The sequence below is a fragment of the Cetorhinus maximus genome, chromosome 6 (assembly GCF_964194155.1).
Source record: "Cetorhinus maximus chromosome 6, sCetMax3.hap1.1, whole genome shotgun sequence".
NCBI classification, from domain to species: domain Eukaryota; kingdom Metazoa; phylum Chordata; class Chondrichthyes; order Lamniformes; family Cetorhinidae; genus Cetorhinus; species Cetorhinus maximus.
Genome location: NC_135884.1, coordinates 2,213,257 through 2,234,242, shown reverse-complemented (window position 1 = coordinate 2,234,242; position 20,986 = coordinate 2,213,257). Strand labels below are relative to the sequence as shown.

Below are 20,986 nucleotides of genomic sequence, written 5' to 3'. Positions count from 1 at the left end.
CCGACTCCACTCCCAGACGCACTCCGACTCCACTCCCAGACGCACTCCGACTCCACTCCCAGACTCACTCCCACTCCACTCCCAGCCTCACTCCGACTCTATTCCCAGACTCACTCCTTCTCCACTCTCAGACTCACTCCGACTCTATTCTCAGACTCACTCCGACTCCACTCCCAGACTCACTCCGACTCTATTCCCAGACTCACTCCGACTCTATTCCCAGACTCACTCCGACTCCACTCCCAGCCTCACTCCGACTCTATTCCCAGCCTCACTCCTTCTCCACTCTCAGACTCACTCCAACTCTATTCCCAGACTCACTCCGACTCCACTCCCAGCCTCAGTCCGACTCTATTCCCAGCCTCACTCCTTCTCCACTCCCAGACGCACTCCGACTCCACTCCCAGACTCACTCCCACTCCACTCCCAGCCTCACTCCGACTCTATTCCCAGACTCACTCCTTCTCCACTCTCAGACTCACTCCGACTCTATTCTCAGACTCACTCCGACTCCACTCCCAGACTCACTCCGACTCTATTCCCAGACTCACTCCGACTCTATTCCCAGACTCACTCCGACTCCACTCCCAGCCTCACTCCGACTCTATTCCCAGCCTCACTCCTTCTCCACTCTCAGACTCACTCCAACTCTATTCCCAGACTCACTCCGACTCCACTCCCAGCCTCAGTCCGACTCTATTCCCAGCCTCACTCCTTCTCCACTCTCAGACTCACTCCGACTTTATTCCCAGCCTCACTCCGACTCCACTCCCAGACTCACTCCGACTCTATTCCCAGACTCACTCCGACTCTATTCCCAGACTCACTCCGACTCTATTCCCAGACTCACTCCGACTCTATTCCCAGACTCACTCCGACTCTATTCCCAGACTCACTCCGACTCTATTCCCAGACTCACTCCGACTCCACTCCCAGACTCACTCCGACTCCACTCCCAGACTCACTCCGATTCCACTCCCAGACTCACTCTGGTTTCACTCCCACACACATTCCTGGCTCCACACGCTGCCTCTTTCGCACTTGATCCCCAGTCTCACTCCAGTTGCGCCGCTCCCAGTCTGTGTCTCACTCCAGTTGCGCCGCTCCCAGTCTGTGCCTCACTCCAGTTGCGCCGCTCCCAGTCTGTGCCGCACTCCAGTTGCGCCGCTCCCAGTCTGTGCCTCACTCCAGTTGCGCCGCTCCCAGTCTGTGCCTCACTCCAGTTGCGCCGCTCCCAGTCTGTGCCTCACTCCAGTTGCGCCGCTCCCAGTCTGTGCCTCACTCCAGTTGCGCCGCTCCCAGTCTGTGCCTCACTCCAGTTGCGCCGCTCCCAGTCTGTGCCTCACTCCAGTTGCGCCGCTCCCAGTCTGTGCCTCACTCCAGTTGCGCCGCTCCCAGTCTGTGCCTCACTCCAGTTGCGCCGCTCCCAGTCTGTGCCTCACTCCAGTTGCGCCGCTCGCAGTCTGTGCCTCACTCCAGTTGCGCCGCTCCCAGTCTGTGCCTCACTCCAGTTGCGCTGCTCCCAGTCTGTGTCTCACTCCAGTTGCGCTGCTCCCAGTCTGTGTCTCACTCCAGTTGCGCTGCTCCCAGTCTGTGCCTCACTCCAGTCCCAGCTCTGATCCACCGCGGTTTTTGTTTGCATCTCTCCCTCGACGCGAGAGTAGTTTTTAAATATCTGGTGTGCAGAGTGGGAGCGAGTGTTGGGAGGTTGTGAGTGGAGGGGTGAGGAGAGAGAGACATTGAGCAGAGATTGTGATTAGTTTGTGGGTTGTCAGCGAGGAGCCCCGGGGCGGGAGACTGGAGTTTGCACTGAACGATCTGACAGGTGCTTCTAGAGGAACTTTTCATCCTGTGGGACCCCGTCTGCTTCCGACCTCAACTTTCCGCAGAAAGTTTGCAAACAAGAGGAGCTGCGGTTCGAGTGCAGGGACACGGAGTTCCGCGAATCTGTGTCTCCGCAACCGTTAAACATCGAGAGACTGTTACCATGAACTTTCTGCTCCTTCTATTCTGCGGTGAGTAATGGGCAAAAATATTTAACTGCAATTACCAAAAAGTTTCCATTCCAAAAGCCAGAAGCTGTACTTCCAGTTTCAGATGTTTTTTTTGTTGTTGCTGTGATGACCCCTGAGTTCTCTTCCCACTCGGGGAATTGGCTATTTTGTGGACTGACACCATTTTAAAGTGAGTTTTTAAAAATCTGCCCGATTGCCCATCTGAGCCAATGCGACCCTCAGGGATGAGAGTCTGCCCCCTTTACCCAGGCTCTGCTGCTGCATGTGTCTCCAGTCCCACACTGTGAGCCCTGTCAGTGTTACTTACACACATTCCAAGCAGAAGTACATAAAAACACACACACATGTTAGATTCCTAATATAGAAATACGTGGGATGCAACTGCCGATTCTCAAACTAACCACCCTGTTTAGTCCCGAGCTTTCTCCTCCCCAGGCCCCAGGCTTTACATTGCATACATCGCTGGGAATTCTAGCTGCAATGGTCCTGGTGACTCCTTCCAAATGTCATTGATGTTTTCCTCTCTGATTCCTGAAATAATCACTTGCTCTGAGATCCTAGGAGTCTTTCTGCTAATTGAAGATTCACTTTTGATACTTACTTGCTTCATTCCCTGGATGAGTGCAGCTCCCACAACACTCCAGAAGCTTGACCCTGTCCAGGACAAAGCAGCCCGCTTGATTGTCACCACATCCACAAACATTCACTCCCTCCACCACCGATGCACAGTAGCAGCAGTGTGTGTACCATCTACAAGATGCACTGCAGGAATTCACTAAGGCTCCTACGACAGCACCTTCCAAACCCATGACCACTACCGTCCAGAAGGACAACGGCAGCAGATAGATGGGAACACCACCACCTGGAAGTTCCCCTCCAAGTCACTCACCATCCTGATTTGGAAATATATCGCCGTTCCTTTACTGTCGCTGGGTCAAAATCCTGGAACTCCCTCCCTAACAGCGCTGTGGGTGTACCTACACCACATGGACTGCAGCGGTTCAAGAAGGCAGCTCACCACCACCACCTTCTCAAGGGCAATTAGGGATGGGCAATAAATGCTGGCCAAGCCAGCGAAGCCCACATCCCGTGAATGAATTTTTAAAAAGTGGCACTTTATCAAACACCGTTTGGAAGTCCACACAGACCACATCAACCACGTTATCCTCATCAACCCTCTCTGTCACCTCATCACTTAGCTGCTGCTGAGGACACGATTGATTATGCTATTCCCTTCATTGATTCTCTCACCACCTGGCACTGGTGCAGACTGCTTGATGTGTCATTCAGGGAAACTTGGCCAGCTTGGTCATTTTGGTATTTCCGAGCCTACCAACAGAAACATTGGAGGAGAACGTTTCCCTGAATATAACCTCCAAGGACACTCCAGGTGTGTCTTTGTTGTGTTCAAATTTGATGCTTAGGTTGATACTCAGAGGTCTGTCCTGATAGTGTACCCTTCTTTATTGATCTGTCACTATATAACACTGGGGTACAGTACTGATGGGAACAGGTCTGTCACTGTATAACACTGGGGTACAGTACTGGTGGGGACGGGTCTATCACTGTATAACACTGGGGTACAGTACTGATGGGGACGGGTCTGTCACTGTATAACACTGGGATACAGTAGTGGTGGGGACAGGTCTGTCACTGTATAAAACTGGGGTACAGTACTGGTGGGGACGGGTCTGTCACTGTATAACACTGGGGTACAGTATTGGTGGGGACAGGTCTGTCACTGTAGAATGCTGGGGCACAGTACTGGTGGGGACAGGTCTGTCACTGTATAACACTGGGGTACAGTACTGGTGGAGACGGGTCTGTCACTATAACACTGGGGTACAGTACTGGTGGGGACAGGTCTGTCACTGTAGAACGCTGGGGTACAGTACTGGTGGGGACAGGTTTGTCACTGTATAACACTGGGGTACAGTACTGGTGGAGATGGGTCTGTCATTATAACACTGGGGTACAGTACTGGTGGGGACAGGTCTGTCACTGTAGAACGCTGGGGTACAGTACTGGTGGAGACGGGTCTGTCACTATAACACTGGGGTACAGTACTGGTGGGAGCAGGTCTATCACTGTATAACACTGGGGTCAGTACTGGTGGGGACGGGGTCTGTCACTGTATAACACTGGGGTACAGAACTGGTGGGAGCAGGTCTGTCACTGTATAACACTGGGGTACAGTACTGGTGGGGACGGGTCTGTCACTGTATAACACGGGTACAGTACTGGTGGGGACTGGTCTGTCACTGTATAACGCTCAGGTACAGTACTGGCGGGGACAGGTCTGTCACTGTAGAACGCTGGGGTACAGTACTGGTGGAGACGGGTCTGTCACTGTAAAGCACGGGGTACAGTACTGGTGGGGACGGGTCTGTCACTGTATAACACTGGGGTACAGTACTGGTGGGGACGGGTCTGTCACTGTATAACACTGGGGTACAGTACTGGTGGGGACAGGTCTGTCACTTTAACACTGAGGTACAGTACTGGTGGGGGCAGGTCTGTCACTGTATAACACTGAGGTACAGTACTGGTGGGGGCAGGTCTGTCACTGTATAACACTGGGGTACAGTACTGGTGGGGACGGGTCTGTCACTGTATAACACTGGGGTACAGTACTGGTGGGGACGGGTCTGTCACTGTATAACACTGGGGTACAGTACTGGTGGGGACAGGTCTATCGCTGTATAACACTGGGGTACAGTACTGGTGGGGACAGGTCTGTAAGTGTATGACACTGGGGTGCAGTACTGGTGTGTAGAGGTCTGTCACTGTATAATTCTGTATGTAGCTTTGCTGCCCTGACTCAGAGACAGGCATTTGCCTATTTGGTGTGCTTTTCTTTGCTATAAGTTGGCTGGGAGTGAGTTATGAATGTGCATGGGTAACACTATCCCCTGCCATGGCATGTGGTTTATTTTGGAGAAGTGCTTATTAGGCCATCAGTGCATTCCTGTACTGTGTATGTGTGACCCAGCATTCCAGCTGTGCTCTGTTTCTAAATCCTCCTGGACAGCTGGCAAGCACAATAGCATTCATTAAACCATTGCTTTGATGGGTGTTGATGGGGGAGGTAGGTGTTCACTGAGTTGTTGCAATGGCGCTGATACTTATAGACAGCATGCAGGGAACTGACCCTCCGACTGAACATCCAGCTGGAAGCTTCAACAGTTGAATTTGAGCGATGGAAATGAATGTGGAAACCTGTTTACCTCACTGTCCATGTGCTAATTTGTTGCTGCCTTCTGTGTATTCTTGTTTCTGGGAATTGTCACGTCTGCGCGCGTGTGTCTGCGTGCATGTCTGCATTTGCTTATGTTTCAAAGAGTACGGCTCATTAAGAATTCATGAGATGTGAGTGTCGTGAGCAAGGCCAGCATTTATTGCCCATCCCTAGTTGCCCTTGAGAAGGTGGTGGGAGTGAGCTGCCTTCTTGAACCGCTGCAGACCATGTGGTGTAGGTACACCCACAGTGCTGTTAGGGAGGGAGTTCCAGGATTTTGACCCAGCAACAGTGAAGGAACGGCGATATATTTCCAAGTCAGGATGGCGAGTGGCTTGAAGGGGAACTTCCAGGTGGTGGTGTTCCCATCTATCTGCTGCCCTTATCCTTCTAGATGGTAGTGGTCATGGGTTTGGAAGGTGTTGTCGAAGGAGCCTTGGTGAATTCCTGCAGTGCATCTTGTAGATGGTACACACTGCTGCTACTGTGCGTCGGTGATGGAGGGGGTGAATGTCTAAGGTGGTGGACGGGATGCTGATCAAGCAGGCTGCTTTGCCCTGGATGCTGTCCAACATCTTGGGTATAGTTGGAGATGCACTCACTATGAGAATGGTCAACAGAAGAAAAATCCTTTCTCCACAAAAAATCTTTGCAGCATTTGTTATTCTTCAAACTGTGATATTAAATAAACAATTAAACTTGCTGTTTAAACAAGGCTGGCTGTCTGATGTGGAAGAGCTGAAGGAAAACCCAGTGATGACTGTGCCCTCTCCCAGTGACCCCTGTCCTCTCTCTCCCAATGACCAATTGTCCCTCTGTGTCTCTCTCTCTGTGTCTTTCTCCCTCCCTCCCTGTGACTCTGTCTCTCTCTCTTTCCCCCTCTCCCTGACTCGCTCTCTCTCTCTTTCTCTCTTCCTCGTCACTCTCTCACTCTCTCTTCCTGCCCGTCACACTTTCTTTCTCTTTTCCGCCCCCGTCACACACTCTCTCTCCATCTCTCTCTCTCTCTCTTCCTCTCCCCGCCCCCTGCTCCCCCTCTCTCCCATTGACTCCACTCCCTCTGTGATTCTCCTGTGTGTGCTGGCACATTCTTCCTCCTCCAATAACTATGATTGGGTGAGTGACTGTGAGGTTTGGGCAGAAAGAGTACCGTTTGATTCCACAGTGATCGTGTGAATGAGTGATTGCCGAATATGGAGTTTAGTTTATTAAAGCTGCAGTGGCCCATTCTCTGCAGCCTTGGTATCATACATCAGAGAAAATTCTGCTCGGTGATGAATATAATCCAAACAATTTTGTTCGCGAATAATGAAGATGGTGAGGATGGGGAGATGAAGGGGAAGGGGGAGAGTATGGGAGGTGAGGGGGAGGTTAGAGGGGAAAGGAGGGGAGGGGGAGAGTATGGGAGGTGAGGGGGAGGTTAGAGGGGAAAGGAGGGGAGGGGAGGGGGAGAGTATGGGAGGTGAGGAGGAGGTTAGAGGGGAAAGGGGGGGAGGGGGAGAATATGGGAGGTGAGGGGGAGGTTAGAGGGGAAAGGAGGGGAGGGGGAGAGTATGGGAGATGAGGGGGAGGTTAGAGGGGAAAGGAGGGGGGAGGGAGAGAGTATGGGAGGTGAGGGGGAGGTTAGAGGGGAAAGGAGGGGAGGGGGAGAGTATGGGAGGTGAGGGAGAGGTTAGAGGGGAAAGAAGGGGAGGGGGAGAGTATGGGAGGTGAGGGGGAGGTTAAAGGGGAAGGGAGAGGGTGGAGAAGGGGACAGGAGCGGGAGGGGATAGGGACATTAGGGGGAGGGGAGGTGAGGTGGAGGGGAGGTGGAGGCGAGGGGGAAGGGAGGGGGAGAGGAGGGAAGGTGAGGGGGAGGGAATGGTGACGAGAGGGGACGGGAAGTGGGAGAGGTGAGGAAGAGGGGTAGGGAAGGGGAGGGAGAGTGGGAAGTGAGCAGTAGGGGGAGAGGTAGGTGAGGGGGAGGGAGGGGAAGGAGGGCAGGACGATGGGATGAGGTTGAAGGAGAGGGGCAAATGAAGAATGAGGAGCAGGAAGGGAAGTATTATTTGAGCGGAGGCGATGGTATAGTGGTATTGTCACTGGACTGGTAACCTAGAGAGCCAGGGTAACGCTTTGGGTACCCGGGTCCGAATCCCACCACGCCACATGATGAAATTTGAATTCAATAAAAAATCTGGATCTTGAAATCATTGTCGTAAAAACCCACCTGGGTCACTAATGCCCTTTAGGGAAGGAAATCTGCTATCCTTACCCAGTCTCCAGACTCCAGACCCACAGCAATGTGGTTGATTCTCAAATGCCCTCTGAACCAGGAACTCGGGGTGGGCAATAAATGCTGGCCTAGCCAGTAACACACACATCCCATGAATGAATAAAAGAAAAAACTTGGGTGGAGAAAGGGATAGAGGGGCGGCAGCATTACAGAATCGTATAGGGAAACATGCAATGTTCCAGTCTCAGGTACGGCTTCCCAATCGCTAGATGCATTTACGTAAAATCTCCTTCAATGGGGAAAAGTATCTCCAGATGTGAGACTGAGCCTGAACTCCAGACTGTGTGAAGTTCACTCACTCAGTAGGAAGGAAGGCAACAACTGGGCCCAATATCTAGGCTGGAGAAGGGGGAAATCCACCAGCACTTCAGAACCCACCCCCTCAACTTATTGTAAACACTCCCAGGACAGGTACAGCACGCGGTTAGATACAGAGTAAAGCTCCCTCTACACTGTCCCCATCAAACACTCCCAGGACAGGTACAGCACGGGGTTAGATACAGAGTAAAGCTCCCTCTACACTGTCCTCATCAAACACTCCCAGGACAGGTACAGCACAGGGTTAGATACAGAGTAAAGCTCCCTCTACACTGTCCCCATCAAACACTCCCAGGACAGGTACAGCACAGGGTTAGATACAGAGTAAAGCTCCCTCTACACTGTCCCCATCAAACACTCCCAGGGCAGGTACAAGTTGAGACTTGTTAACTCAAACCTGGCAAGTGGCAACTGGGAGAGCGTATTAGACATTGGAAATTTATCGCAACAACATTCAGCAATTCCTGGAGTGGAGTGGAGGGGATAGGGAAGGGAGGGCGGGGATAGGTGTAAGATTTCACTCTTGATGGAGTGTGGAAGCTGTTCAGTGAAACTGGGCTGCCAGATTGGTTCTCCTGGTTGGTTGAAGTGTACACTCAGTGAGATGGTGTGGATCCCTGCCCCAAGCCATCTGACATCACCACAGCACTGAAGGTTCACGTCTGTTCCCAGCCCCTTCACTGGAACATAGCCCTTTAAGCTGGTCAGCCCCTGAGTTCCCTTTTTCTGGCTTTGAGCTGAACTCTCCACCCACTCCATCCAGATTTCTGTAAATTAGCAGCTTCTGTGGGATGGAAAATGATTCAGAGCAAGGTCTGTACTGTCCAACTGTAGCAGCTGGTAATTCTGTTGCTCCCAGGGGTGACTGATTCATTCTCTCTTTGTCTTTCTTACTCTAGCTGTCTCTCTTCCTCTCACCCTTTCTGTCTCTCTTTTGCATTGTCGTTTTTGCTTTTTCTCTCTCGCCCTCTCTATCTCTCTTTTGTCTTGCTCTCTCTATTTGTCTTTTACCATCGCTCCCTCTCATGTCTTTTTGTTTCTCTCACTATCTATTTCTCCTTCCCTAACCCAGGCACTCTGAAGTAGCATCCTAATTGTTGGCGATGAAGTCTTTGAATACAGATGGGGATGGAACCTTGGATAAAAGCAAAGTACTGCGAATGCTGGAAATCTAAAATAAAAACAGAGAATGCTGGAAAAACTCAGGTCTGACAGCATCTGTGGAGAGAGAAACAAAGTTAATGTTTTGAGTATGTTTTTGAGTCTTTGTTGAACCTTAGATATTCTGATCTATGAGGCTCTGTTACAACCTTCAGTGGTTCATTCACCCACAGAGCCAGCTTTGGGACAATAGCTTGTATTTACAGATCTCCCTGGAAACACATCCCAAGGTGCTTCACTGAGGTGCAATGAGTCAAATATGATGGCCTGAGTTGTGGAAGATACCATCGGACAGTCAGCCCAATGCTGTTCTGACTGAGGTCCAGTGAAGGCTTCAGCGTTTTATTGATTGGTGATCCTGTCCTTCTCCATGGCAGCTAAGGATTTGCATTAAATGCTGGCCTAGCTAACAGCACCCACAACCCTTGAGCAAATAAAAAAGGTTATAATTCCCATTTAGGCCAGCAGACTATAACCAGCAGGTTCAATTGCAGTTGTAATATTAGGATAAGTCAGATGGATCACAGCAGTGTTTTCTGATCCTATAAGGATCTCTCCTTGATTCCTTCCCAATTCTCATCTACATGCTGCCCCATGACAACATCATCCAAAGGCACAGTGTTAGTTTTCACATGTACACAGACGACACCCAGCTCTACCTCACCACCAACTCTCTCGAGTCCACTGTCTCCAAATTATCAGACTGATTATCAAACATCCAGTAGTGGATGAACAGAAATTTCCTCCAATTAAATATTGGGAAATCTGAAGCCATGGCTTCCAGTCCTTGCTTTAAGCTCAGTTCCCTAGCTACTGACTCCATCCCCCTCCCTGGCAAACTCTGCAGCTGAGGTAACCTGGTTCGAACCGTGCGTGTCATATCTGAATATCTGCGCATTCATGAAGGCTGCCGATTTTCAACCTGCGTAATATTGCCTGACTCTGACCTGCGGAACCTCATCAGCTGCTGAAACCCTTAGACCTGACTCTTCTAATACACCTCTTCTGGCTGGCCTCCTCCATTCTACCTTCTGTAAACTTGAGGTCATCCAAAATTCTGCTGCCCATGTAATAACTAACACCAAGTTCCATTCACCCATCACCCCTGTGCTCACTGACCTACATTGGCTCCCAGTTAAGCAATACCCTGATTTTAAAATGTCATTCTTGTTTTCAAATCGCTTCATGGCCTCATCCATCCCTATCTCTGTAATCTCCTCCAGCCTCCCAACCCTCACGAGATATCTGCACTCATCTAAATTCTGGTCACTTAAGCATCTCCAATTTTAATTGCTCCACCATTGGTGGTTGTGCCTTCAGTTACATTGGTCCTAGGCTCTGGAATTCCCTCCCTAAACTTCTTCGCCTCTCTGATCTCCTTTAGGAGGCTTCTTAAAAACCGACCTCTTGGACTCAGTTTTTATCCACCTGCCCCAACATCTTCCGAATTGTTCAGAGTCAATTTTATCTTCATAATGCTCTTGTGAAACACCTTGGGATATTGTATTACGTTAAAGGCAGTTCATAAATACAAGTTTTGTTGGTGTAGAAATTCCCATATACCAACAATTTCTGGTTTCCACAATAACTAACGGAACCAATGGAAAAGACTGACTGAATAATCCAGCTTTAGAAAATGCTGGCATTTTTGAAAATCTTTCACACTGAGTCCAGTTGCAGGAAGTGAAATGCTTACCCACCCTCTCCATACCCTTCCTGTTCCTTGTATTATATCTGATTAAACAGCGAGTCTATTACCAATCTCAAATGCTGCATGAAATGAAACATTTCCTGAGATCGTAACTGGCTGATGGCCAACTTCACGCCTTGTCCATTCTTATGTTATTTTGAATTGAAACCGGAATTCCCTGTTCTCCGGAGTTTGATGGGGACGGTGTAGAGGGAGCTTTACTCTGTATCTAACCCCGTGCTGTACCTGTCCTGGGAGTGTTTGACGGGGACAGTGTAGAGGGAGCTTTACTCTGTATCTAACCCCGTGCTGTACCTGTCCTGGGAGTGTTTGATGGGAACAGTGAGATGGAGATTTACTCTGTATCTAACCCCGTGCTGTACCTGTCCTGGGAATGTTTGATGGGGACAGTGTAGAGGGAGTTTACTCTGTATCTAACCCCGTGCTGTACCTGTCCTGGGAGTGTTTGATGGGGACAGTGTAGAGGGAGTTAACTCTGTATCTAACCCCGTGCTGTAGCTGTCCTGGGAGTGTTTGACGGGGACAGTGTAGAGGACGCATTATTCTGTATCTAACCCCATGCTGTACCTGTCCTGGGAATGTTTGATGGGGACAGTATAGAGGGAGCTTTACTCTGTATCTAACCCTGTGCTGTACCTGTCCAGGGAATGTTTGATGGGGACAATGTAGAGGGAGTTTTACTCTGTATCTAACACCATGCTGTACCTGTCCTGGGGTTGTTTCATAGGGACAGTGTAGAGGGAGAGTTACTCTGTATCTATCCCCGTGCTGTACCTGTCCTGGGAATGTTTGATGAGGACGGTGTAGAGGGAGCTTTACTCTGTATCTGACCCCGTGCTGTACCTGTCCTGGGAGTGTTTGATGGGGACAGTGTAGAGGGAGCTTTACTCTGTATCTAACCCCGTGCTGTACCTGTCCTGGGAGTGTTTGATGGAGACAGTGTAGAGGGAGCATTATTCTGTATCTAACCCCGTGCTGTACCTGTCCTGAGAGTGTTTGATTGTGACAGTGTAGAGGGAGCTTTACTCTGTATCTAACCCCATGCTGTACCTGTCCTGGGAGTGTTTGATGGGGACAGTGAGATGGAGATTTACTCTGTATCTAACCCCGTGCTGTATCTGTCCTGGGAATGTTTGATGGGGACAGAGTAGAGGGAGTTTACTCTGTATCTAACCCCGTGCTGTACTTGTCCTGGGAGTGTTTGATGGGGACAGTGTAGAGGGAGTTTACTCTGTATCTAACCCCGTGCTGTAGTTGTCCTGGGAGTGTTTGACGGGGACAGTGTAGAGGACGCATTATTCTGTATCTAACCCCATGCTGTACCTGTCCTGGGAATGTTTGATGGGGACAGTATAGAGGGAGCTTTACTCTGTATCTAACCCTGTGCTGTACCTGTCCAGGGAATGTTTGATGGGGACAATGTAGAGGGAGTTTTACTCTGTATCTAACCCCGTGCTGTACCGGTCCTGGGGGTGTTTAATGCGGACAGTGTAGAGGGAGCTTTACTCTGTATCTAACCCCGAGCTGTACCTGTCCTGGGAATGTTTGATGGGGACAGTATAGAGGGAGCTTTACTCTGTATCTAACCCTGTGCTGTACCTGTCCTGGGAATGTTTGATGGGGACAATGTAGAGGGAGTTTTACTCTGTATTTAACCCCGTGCTGTACCTGTCCTGGGGGTGTTTAATGGGGACAGTGTAGAGGGAGTTTACTCTGTATCTAACCCCGTGCTGTAGCTGTCCTGGGAGTGTTTGACGGGGACAGTGTAGAGGGAGCTTTACTCTGTATTTAATCCAGTGCTGTACCTGTCCTGGGAGTATTTGATTGTGACGGTGTAGAGTGAGCTTTACTCTGTATCTAAACCCGTGCTGTACCTGTCCTGGGAGTGTTTGATGGGGACAGTGTAGAGGGAGCTTTACTCTGTATCTAACCCCGTGCTGTACCTGCCCTGGGAGTGTTTGATGGGGACAGTGTAGAGGGAGCTTTACTCCGTATCTAACCCCGTGCCGTACCTGCCCTGGGAGTGTTTGATGGGGACAGTGTAGAGGGAGCTTTACTCTGTATCTAACCCCATGCTGTACCTGTCCAGGGAGTATTTGATGGGGACAGTGTAGAGGGAGCTTTACTCTGTATCTAACCCCGTGCTGTACCTGGCCTGGGAGTGTTTGATGGGGACAGTGTAGAGGGAGCTTTACTCTTTATCTAACCCCATGCTGTACCTGTCCAGGGAGTTTTTGATTGGGACAGTGTAGAGGGAGCTTTACTCTGTATCTAACCCCGTGCTGTACCTGTCCTGGGAGTGTTTGATGGGGACAGTGTAGAGGGAGTTTACTCTGTATCTAACCCCGTGCTGTACCTGTCCTGGGAGTGTTTGATGGGGACAGTGTAGAGGGAGTTTACTCTGTATCTAACCCCGTGCTGTAGCTGTCCTGGGAGTGTTTGACGGGGACAGTGTAGAGGGAGCTTTACTCTGTATTTAATCCAGTGCTGTACCTGTCCTCGGAGTGTTTGATGCTGAAACGAAAAAGTGTTGTTTTCTGGTGTTAAAAACTGTCACTGAGCCCTCTGTGTTATGGCAGAGATTTTGATGCCATACCCAAACCTTTGACATCTTTCCGACTTGTTTTTTTGAGATAGGCTTCACAGGTGGTCGGGTTGAACTCTCTGTGTATCCTGTGCTGTTGGATTTGATACCTCTGAGTTGAATGCAACACTCAGCACAGGAGAGAGCTGGATCCTTATCTAGATTTGCCTTATCAGAGCAGTAGGGCTTTTAATTAAATATTTGGACACCGCACACATTAACTCTCTAATCGTCCACTGTAAACACTCAATGGCCCCTAAAGGGAGTTTAATGAATCCAAATTGCAGAGAATAAGTTACCATGGAGATTAAAAGGTCAGGACATTTGGCTCACTGACTGGTTTTCTAGACAATGGACTTGTGTCGTTCAGACCCTGACGGATTGTAAAGGTGCATTAGTGAGTGTCGGCTGGGGGGTGTGGGCTGTGGCTTTCAGACTGAGTGAGGCCCAGGAAAGGATTCCGTGACCTGCTCTAATATTCCCATTTTCTCAAGAGAATCGGCTGCCCTGCTGGGACAGCAAAGGTTAAGCCAGCTTCCTGGTATCCCAAGGACGGGTGGAAAGCCCCTTGACTGGATTCAGCATCTGGGATCAGAGAGAGAAAGCTCAGCCAAAGTTCTCACTCTCACTATCCGGTGACCCTCGCTGGAAAACACTGCTTGTGGGCCATCAGTCGGGGACGTGGTTCTGCTTGGCTGCAATGCTAACAGTTGAATAGCTCTCAATTCCCTTTCCCACCCACTCACCCCAATTAAAAGAAATAAACAAAGAAATTTCACAACCTTCAAACATCCCAAAGTGCTTTCCATCCAATGAAATATTTTGACACCTCCCAGAGAGCCTAGGAGCGGAAGCTAATCTGCATCCTGTTCCTTTCAGGGCAGCTGGAATACAAAGAGGTAGAAGTTAAATCACAGTTGTATGAATTTCTGATCGGACCCCATCTGGAGTTTGGTGTTCACTCCTGGGAACTACAGGAAGGATACACTGGTAGACTGGGTGACTGCTTTGCAGAACACCTTCGGTCTGTCCGCAAGCATCATCCAGACCTCCCTGTCACTTGAGATTTCAACACTCCACCCTGCTCTCATGCCCACATGTCCGTCCTTGGCTTGCTGCAATGTTCCAGTGAAGCTCAACGCAAACTGGAGGAACAGCACTTCATCTTCCGATTAGGCACTTTACAGCCTTCCGGACTGAATATTGAGTTCAACAACTTCAGACCATGAACTCTCTCCTCCATTCCTACCCCCTTTCTGATCCCCCTTTTTTCTAATAAGTTATATATTTTTAAAATATATTTTTCTTTTCCCACCTATTTCTATTATTATTTTTAAATTTATTTCCACCCGTTGTTTTATCTCCACCTTTTAGCCCATTTTGATCCCTTCCCCCTACCCCACCCCCACTAGGGCTATCTGACACTTGCTCGTCCTGTTTTCTACCCTTAATGTCACTATTAGCACATCCTTTAGCTAATATCACCACCATCAACACCCCTTTGCCAAAGATATCATGGACAAAAGGACAATCTCTTCTTTGTCTCCACCTATGTCTGGCCCTCTATCCAGCTCCACCTGTCCCACCCCCTTCAAACAGCTTATATTTCATCTCATTTCTATTTTTCTTTAGTTCTGATGAAGAGTCATACGGACTCGAATGTTAACTCTATTTTCCTCTCCACAGTTGCTGTCAGACCTGCTGAGCTTTTCCAGCTCTTTTTGTTTTTGTTTCAGATTTCCAGCATCCGCAGTATTTTGCTTTTATCTAAGGATACACTGGTCTTGGATGGGGTGTGATTCACCAGAATGATACAGTTATGAGGACAGTTGCATTGACAAGGCTTGTATTCCCTTGAACATAAAAGATTAAGGATTGGTCACATTAAGGTGTTTAAGAGGATTAAGGGAGTTCTGATGAACCTTTATAAAACTCTGGTTTGACCTCAGTTCTGGACACAGCACTTTAGGAAGGATGTGAAGGCATTGGAGAGAGTGCAGAAAAGATTCACGAGAATGGTTCCAGGGATGAGGAACTTCAGTTACATAGATGGATTTGAGAAGCTGGGACTGTTCTCTTTGGAGCAGAGAAGGTTGGAAGGAGATTTGATAGAGGTATTTAAAATCATGAGAGGTTGACAGAGTTTAGTTTTATTCGCCCATGGGATGTGGGCGTCGCTGGCTACGCCAGCATTTATTGCCCATCTTTAACAGAGAATAGATGGGGAGAAACTGTTCCCATTGGCGGAAGGCTCGAGAACCAGAGGCACAGAATTAAGTAAATAGCAAAATGACCAAAAGTGACAGGAGAGAAGACACTTCATGCAGTGAGTGGATACAATCTGGAATGTACTTCCTGAGAGTTTGGTCGAAGATTCAACTGTAGCTTTCAAAAGGGAATTGGATAATAAACTGAAGAGAGAAAATTTGCAGGGCTATGGGGAAAGGGTGGGGTAGTGAATGTTGCCATAGTGACAGAGGAGCATGGGCTGCTCTCTCATTCCAGAGAGACGACTGGGGTGAGTTTAACCTGAGGGTCACCACACCTCAGGTGAAGGGCATGGTTGAGAAGGTGGGGCCTTCATGAATGACCTCAACTGGTACAGGAATTGAACCCACGCTGTTGGCGTCTCTCTGCATCATAAACCAGCCGTCCAGCTAACTGAGCTAACCAACTGGCTGAGTTGCTTTTGCAGAGAGCTGGTTCGGCCTCCTTATGGGCTTAAACCATTCCATTCTATGATTTACTAAGGTACATAGAGAGAAAGGATTTCCTCTGGCAGGAATGGTGGGGGGAAGGATGAGTCCAGAACAAGGAGACGTAACCTTAAACTTAGAGGCATGTCGTTCAGGGGCGATGTCAGGAAGCACTTCTTCACACACAGTCCAGGGGAAATCTGGAACTCCCTCCCCCCCAGCAAAGTTATTAGGCTGGGGTTCAATTGAAAATGTCAAAAATGAGATTTTTGCTGGAGTAAGGGTTACAGAGCCAAGTTGTGTAGGTGGAGATAAGATACAAATCAGCTGTGATCTAATTGAATGGCAGAACAGGCTGCAGGGGCTGAGTGAGCTCCTCCTGTTTGAATGACAGAGACCCAACACTGCTGAAGTGGCTGGGAAGTTAACCCCGAGGAAGCTTCAAGTGGAAGAAACCTGCAGGATAATGGAATTTGCAGTTGAGTTTATTTGATGATGAAAGAACGAAATGTTCAGGAGGTGTCCAGCACCTGGGGGACCAGAGCTGTGGAGCAGCTTTCCTCACAGTTACTGTTGTTGATGGTATTATCTGTCCATTTTGGAATGTGATGTGTGATTGAAATCTCCCAGGTCTCTCCAGTGATGGGCTTTACGTGCTGAGAAGCGTTAGTTTTTATCTTTTGCTCTCTCACCTCAGAGTGGAATCGGAGAGGGAGGCGACCCTGGGTTAAACTCCTGACCCCCTCTAGCTGGGAACTGAATTTCCATCTGGCCAATGGCCCACTGTCTTTTTGTTGTTAATAACTCAGGCAAGGAGCAGCCCCTGTGCTTTGTGTCTGCAAATAATTTCCCTTCCTTTCTCGATCAAGCTCTTATTTTGCCAACTCCCCTGTCTCTTTACCTGAAGTTCTCGGCTCTTACTAACATGCACCCAGCTGTTCGACCGTGAGGTTCCAGGGGTTGTGGGGAATGGTGGCATTGATGCTGTTCAGTCCAGTCCTGGTTGCATGTAACTGGGGAGCTGGCTGAACAATGGTCAGGAATGGGCTCACTAACTCATTGTCTAATTGTAGAATCTAGCAATACCATTTATGTTTGATTTCATCTCTGTGAAACTACATGTGAAATTCATCTATCATAGAATTATGCAACACAATCCCCTTAGCCCTGCAAATTTCTCCTTTTCTGTTTATCCTTTTGAAAGTTCCTATTGAATCTGCTTCCACTGCCCTTTCTGGCAGCGCCTTCCAGATCACAACAACTCGCTGTGTAAAAAAAATTCTTATCTCTGTCTAGATTTTTGTCATTTATTTCTGTGCCGTCTAGTTACTGACCCTCTTCCTAGTGGAAACAGCCACTCCCTATTGACTTTATCAAAACCATTCATAATTTTGAACGCCTCTATTAAATCTTCTTTGAACTTTCCCTGCTCTAAGGAGAACAATCCCAGCTTCTCATAAGATAAAAGCAAAATACTGCGGATGCTGGAAATCTATAACATAAACAAAAATAGCTGGAAAAACTCAGCAGGTCTGACAACATCTGTGGAGAGGAAGACAGAGTTAACATTTCGCGTCTGTATGACCTGTTCTGATGAATGTTCTGATGAAGAGTCATACGGACTTGACAGCGTTAACTCTGTATTCCTCTCCACAGATGCTGTCAGACCTGCTGAGTTTTTCCAGCAATTTTTGTTTTTGTCCCAGCTTCACATCCCTGGTACCATTCTAGTAAACCTCCTCTGCCCTCTCTCCAAGGCCTTGACATCCTTCCTAAGGTGTGTGGCCTGTGTTAAAGGTGATATATAAATGGGAGCCGTTGATGTTAACATTTACCGCTCCTTGAGATTAATTAAACTTAACTTGGCACAGAGTGGGGATCGAACCTGGGAGTTTCCTAGTCTGTGCAATTGTTACTTTTCCAGGACCCAGTGGAATAGAAACTTGATTTCTTCATGCCTGATTTCTGAGTGTAAAATGGGAATAACAAGGACCAATTTTGGGATCCAAGGTTCCAAACTCTAACGATGCCTGAAAAATGTCCAGCCTGAAAATGGATCAGGAAACGTCAAACCTCCCAAGAGACCACTGTAAGTAGGGTTAGACCCCTTACATGTGCTAATTAGAGGCCATGTGCCCCCAGCAGGGCTCAGGTTTGGGAATGAGTGGAGCACAAGCCGGTACTAAAACTTGGAAAACTTGGGATTCTGCAGTGGCCCCAACAGGAGGTGCATTTCTCCCAGTGCCCACCACCCCCCCACCCCTGCCCACCGCAACCACCACTGCCCCACCACTCCCAACATTCTGGGACTTCTCTTCAGGCCACTGATAGCAAAGCAAGGACCCCAAATACATCTCCAAAGAGGTGGGGCTCCCAGCACAGAGGGGACAGGCTCAGACTGCTTACCCTGAGATTGCTAATGAGACCCAAGGACAAATCTTGGGCCTCACTGGGCCCTCCTGGTTAGGGTGCAGTGTCTGCCCAGCACTGCTGTCCTGTCCCAGAAATGGCTCTAAAGGAATTTCTGGCTCAATTTGTTCCGTGCAGGTGGCGGTGAACGAAAAGGCCCCGTCAGTTTGAAAGGACTCAGTGCAAACACTGAATGGTCCAGCAATGTGCTGTAAATGTGTGGATATGTCTGTGTCTACACAGAATCAGTAACAGAGGCCACCAGCCCAGGACTAAGCTTGAAGCTTTACTCATCTTGTAAATACAGCTTCAGTCACCAGAAACCTGTTTGCATTAACCTTCAGCAATCCATTAATGTTTGGAGAACTTGTTGACCTTTCACACAATGGTCCTGTGTGTCTCTAACATATTCCTGGCTGTTTACATCTAAATGAAGATTAAACATTTATGTTATCTCTGGAACCTCCTCCAGCCCTACACCCTCTGAGATCTCTGTGCTCCTCTAATTCTGGCCTTTTAACCATCCCTGATTTTAATTGCTCCATCATTGGCGGCCGTGCCTTCAGCAGCCTGGGCCTAAGCTTTGGAATTCCCTCCCTCTCTACTTCTTTACCTCTCTCTCCTCATTTAAGAAGCTCAAAACCTGCCTCTTTGATCAAGGTTTTGGTCAGCTGACCTGATATCTCCTTATGTGGCTCAGTGTCAAACTTTGTTTAATAATACCTGCTGTGAAGCACCTTGGGATGTTTTACTACATTAAAGGTGCTATACAAATGTATTTTGTTTGTGATCCAGTATATTTTTTGGATACACAGTAAAATGCAAAACAAGGTGACAGGGTAGAGATCATGTTTGGCCAATAGCCAGTCGCAGCCCTGGTTCACATGCTGCCTGATCTGTTGTTCTGAAGTGAAAAGAAAATGGGCCAGGACATAAAAACTGCTGACCGACCAATTCCTCTCCCTCCGAGACTTTCATTGTAATCTGGTGTTTAGTATTTCAAGGGATGGAATTTTCCAACGAAGGATATTTATCTTAAGGCAAATTCCTTTTTTAGGAAAGAAAACAAACAATTGGTAGATGTCACAATGTGTGAGCATCTCCGAAATGTTCAGAAGCCACAGAGAAAGTTTGACCCTGACTGTATCTTCTGTACGTGTCAAGGAGGGCGGTCAGCAGGGACAAATAGAGAAGAAAGGGAAATAGTGGAGCAAGCAGAGTGCTGACTGGGAGAGGGTACAGTCTGAGAATCCCAAGACCCTGAGTTTGAAAAGGGTCAGTTGCCTCTGATTTTACACAGAGTTGTTGCTTGAGGCCTGGGCCTGGACTGTTCCCAGCCCCTATGAGGTAGAGTGACCACTCTATTGAAAGTTATATATCAGAAAATGCCCAAACACTGAGAAGGAACTTGGCAACTGGTACCTGAATGTGTATTTTTACAACTGGAGACATTGCTTTAATATAGCTAAAAGTTAGATCATGACTATATACACAGGAATGGATTATTAATAGACAATACGAATCTAAATTGGGTAGAGACGCAAAGGGATCTAGGGACATAGAGTCATTAATCATTAAAAGCAGAAATGCAGCTTAACACAGCCAGAAAAAGCACAAAGCTCTGTTTTTTGTTTCTAGAGGGATAGAGTTTAAAGGCAGAGAAGTTATGTTAATAGAATAAAAGCAAAAAACTGCGGATGCTGGAAATCTGTAACAAAAACAAAAATACCTGGAAAAACTCAGCAGGTCTGACAGCATTGGAGAGGAACACAGTTAACATTTCGAGTTCGTATGACTCTGGTGAAGACTCGAAGCGTTAACTGTATTCCTCTCCGCACATACTGTCAGACCTGCTGAGTTTTTCCAGGTACTTTTGTTTATGTTAATAGAATCTTGGGTTAGGCCACACTTGGAGAACTGTGAGCAGTTCTGGTCTCCATATCATGAAGAGACTATAGAGGCACTGGAGAAGTTTCAAAAAAGATTTATAAGGATGAGGCCAGAACTGAAAGACTATAACTGTCAGGAAAGATTGAATAGGCTGAGGCAGTTTTCTCTAAAGAAGAGGAAGCTGAGGGGTGAAATGTGGAGGTCTTTAACATTATAGGGAGGTTTGAGAGAATAGACATGGAGGAGATGTTTCCACTTGAGAAGTCCAAAACAGAGTCATAAATATAAGGTGGTAATTAATAAATACAGCAGGAAATTCAAGAGAAGCTTCTCTACCCAGAGAATGGTGAGAATGTAGAACTCGCTACCACAGGGAGAGGTTGAATAACATTGACACATTTTAAGGGAAAGCTGGATGAACACATGAAGGAGAAAGGAATAGAAGGAGATGGTGTTGGGGGCGGGAGGAGGCTTGTGTGGAGCATAACCACTGACATGGACCAATTGGGCTGTACAGCCTGTTGTTTGGTATACATTTTATGTAAAATGGAGGACTTATACAGATCAGTGAGGCTTCAGGTGTTTAGATTGGACCGCTAAATAATGTCCCACCCCAGGTGAGGAAGTGGGGAGCGCAGCCGGAACTCCTTCTCCTGATCATTGTTCAGTGACTACTGCTACAGAGTGTG

At 48.2% G+C, this 20,986-nt stretch overlaps 1 protein-coding gene across 2 annotated transcripts in view; it reads left to right on the top strand.

Moving 5' to 3' along the window:
• Nucleotides 1–1,684: 1,684 nt before the first annotated feature.
• Nucleotides 1,685–20,986, top strand: part of lamb2 (laminin, beta 2 (laminin S)) — a 193,053-nt gene continuing 173,751 nt past the window's right edge. For both annotated transcript variants that reach the window (XM_078543047.1, XM_078543046.1), the window contains exon 1: nucleotides 1,685–2,015. In XM_078543047.1, the coding sequence (XP_078399173.1) occupies nucleotides 1,988–2,015 (28 nt within the window). In that variant the 5' untranslated portion in view covers nucleotides 1,685–1,987. The remainder of the gene's footprint in view (nucleotides 2,016–20,986) is intronic.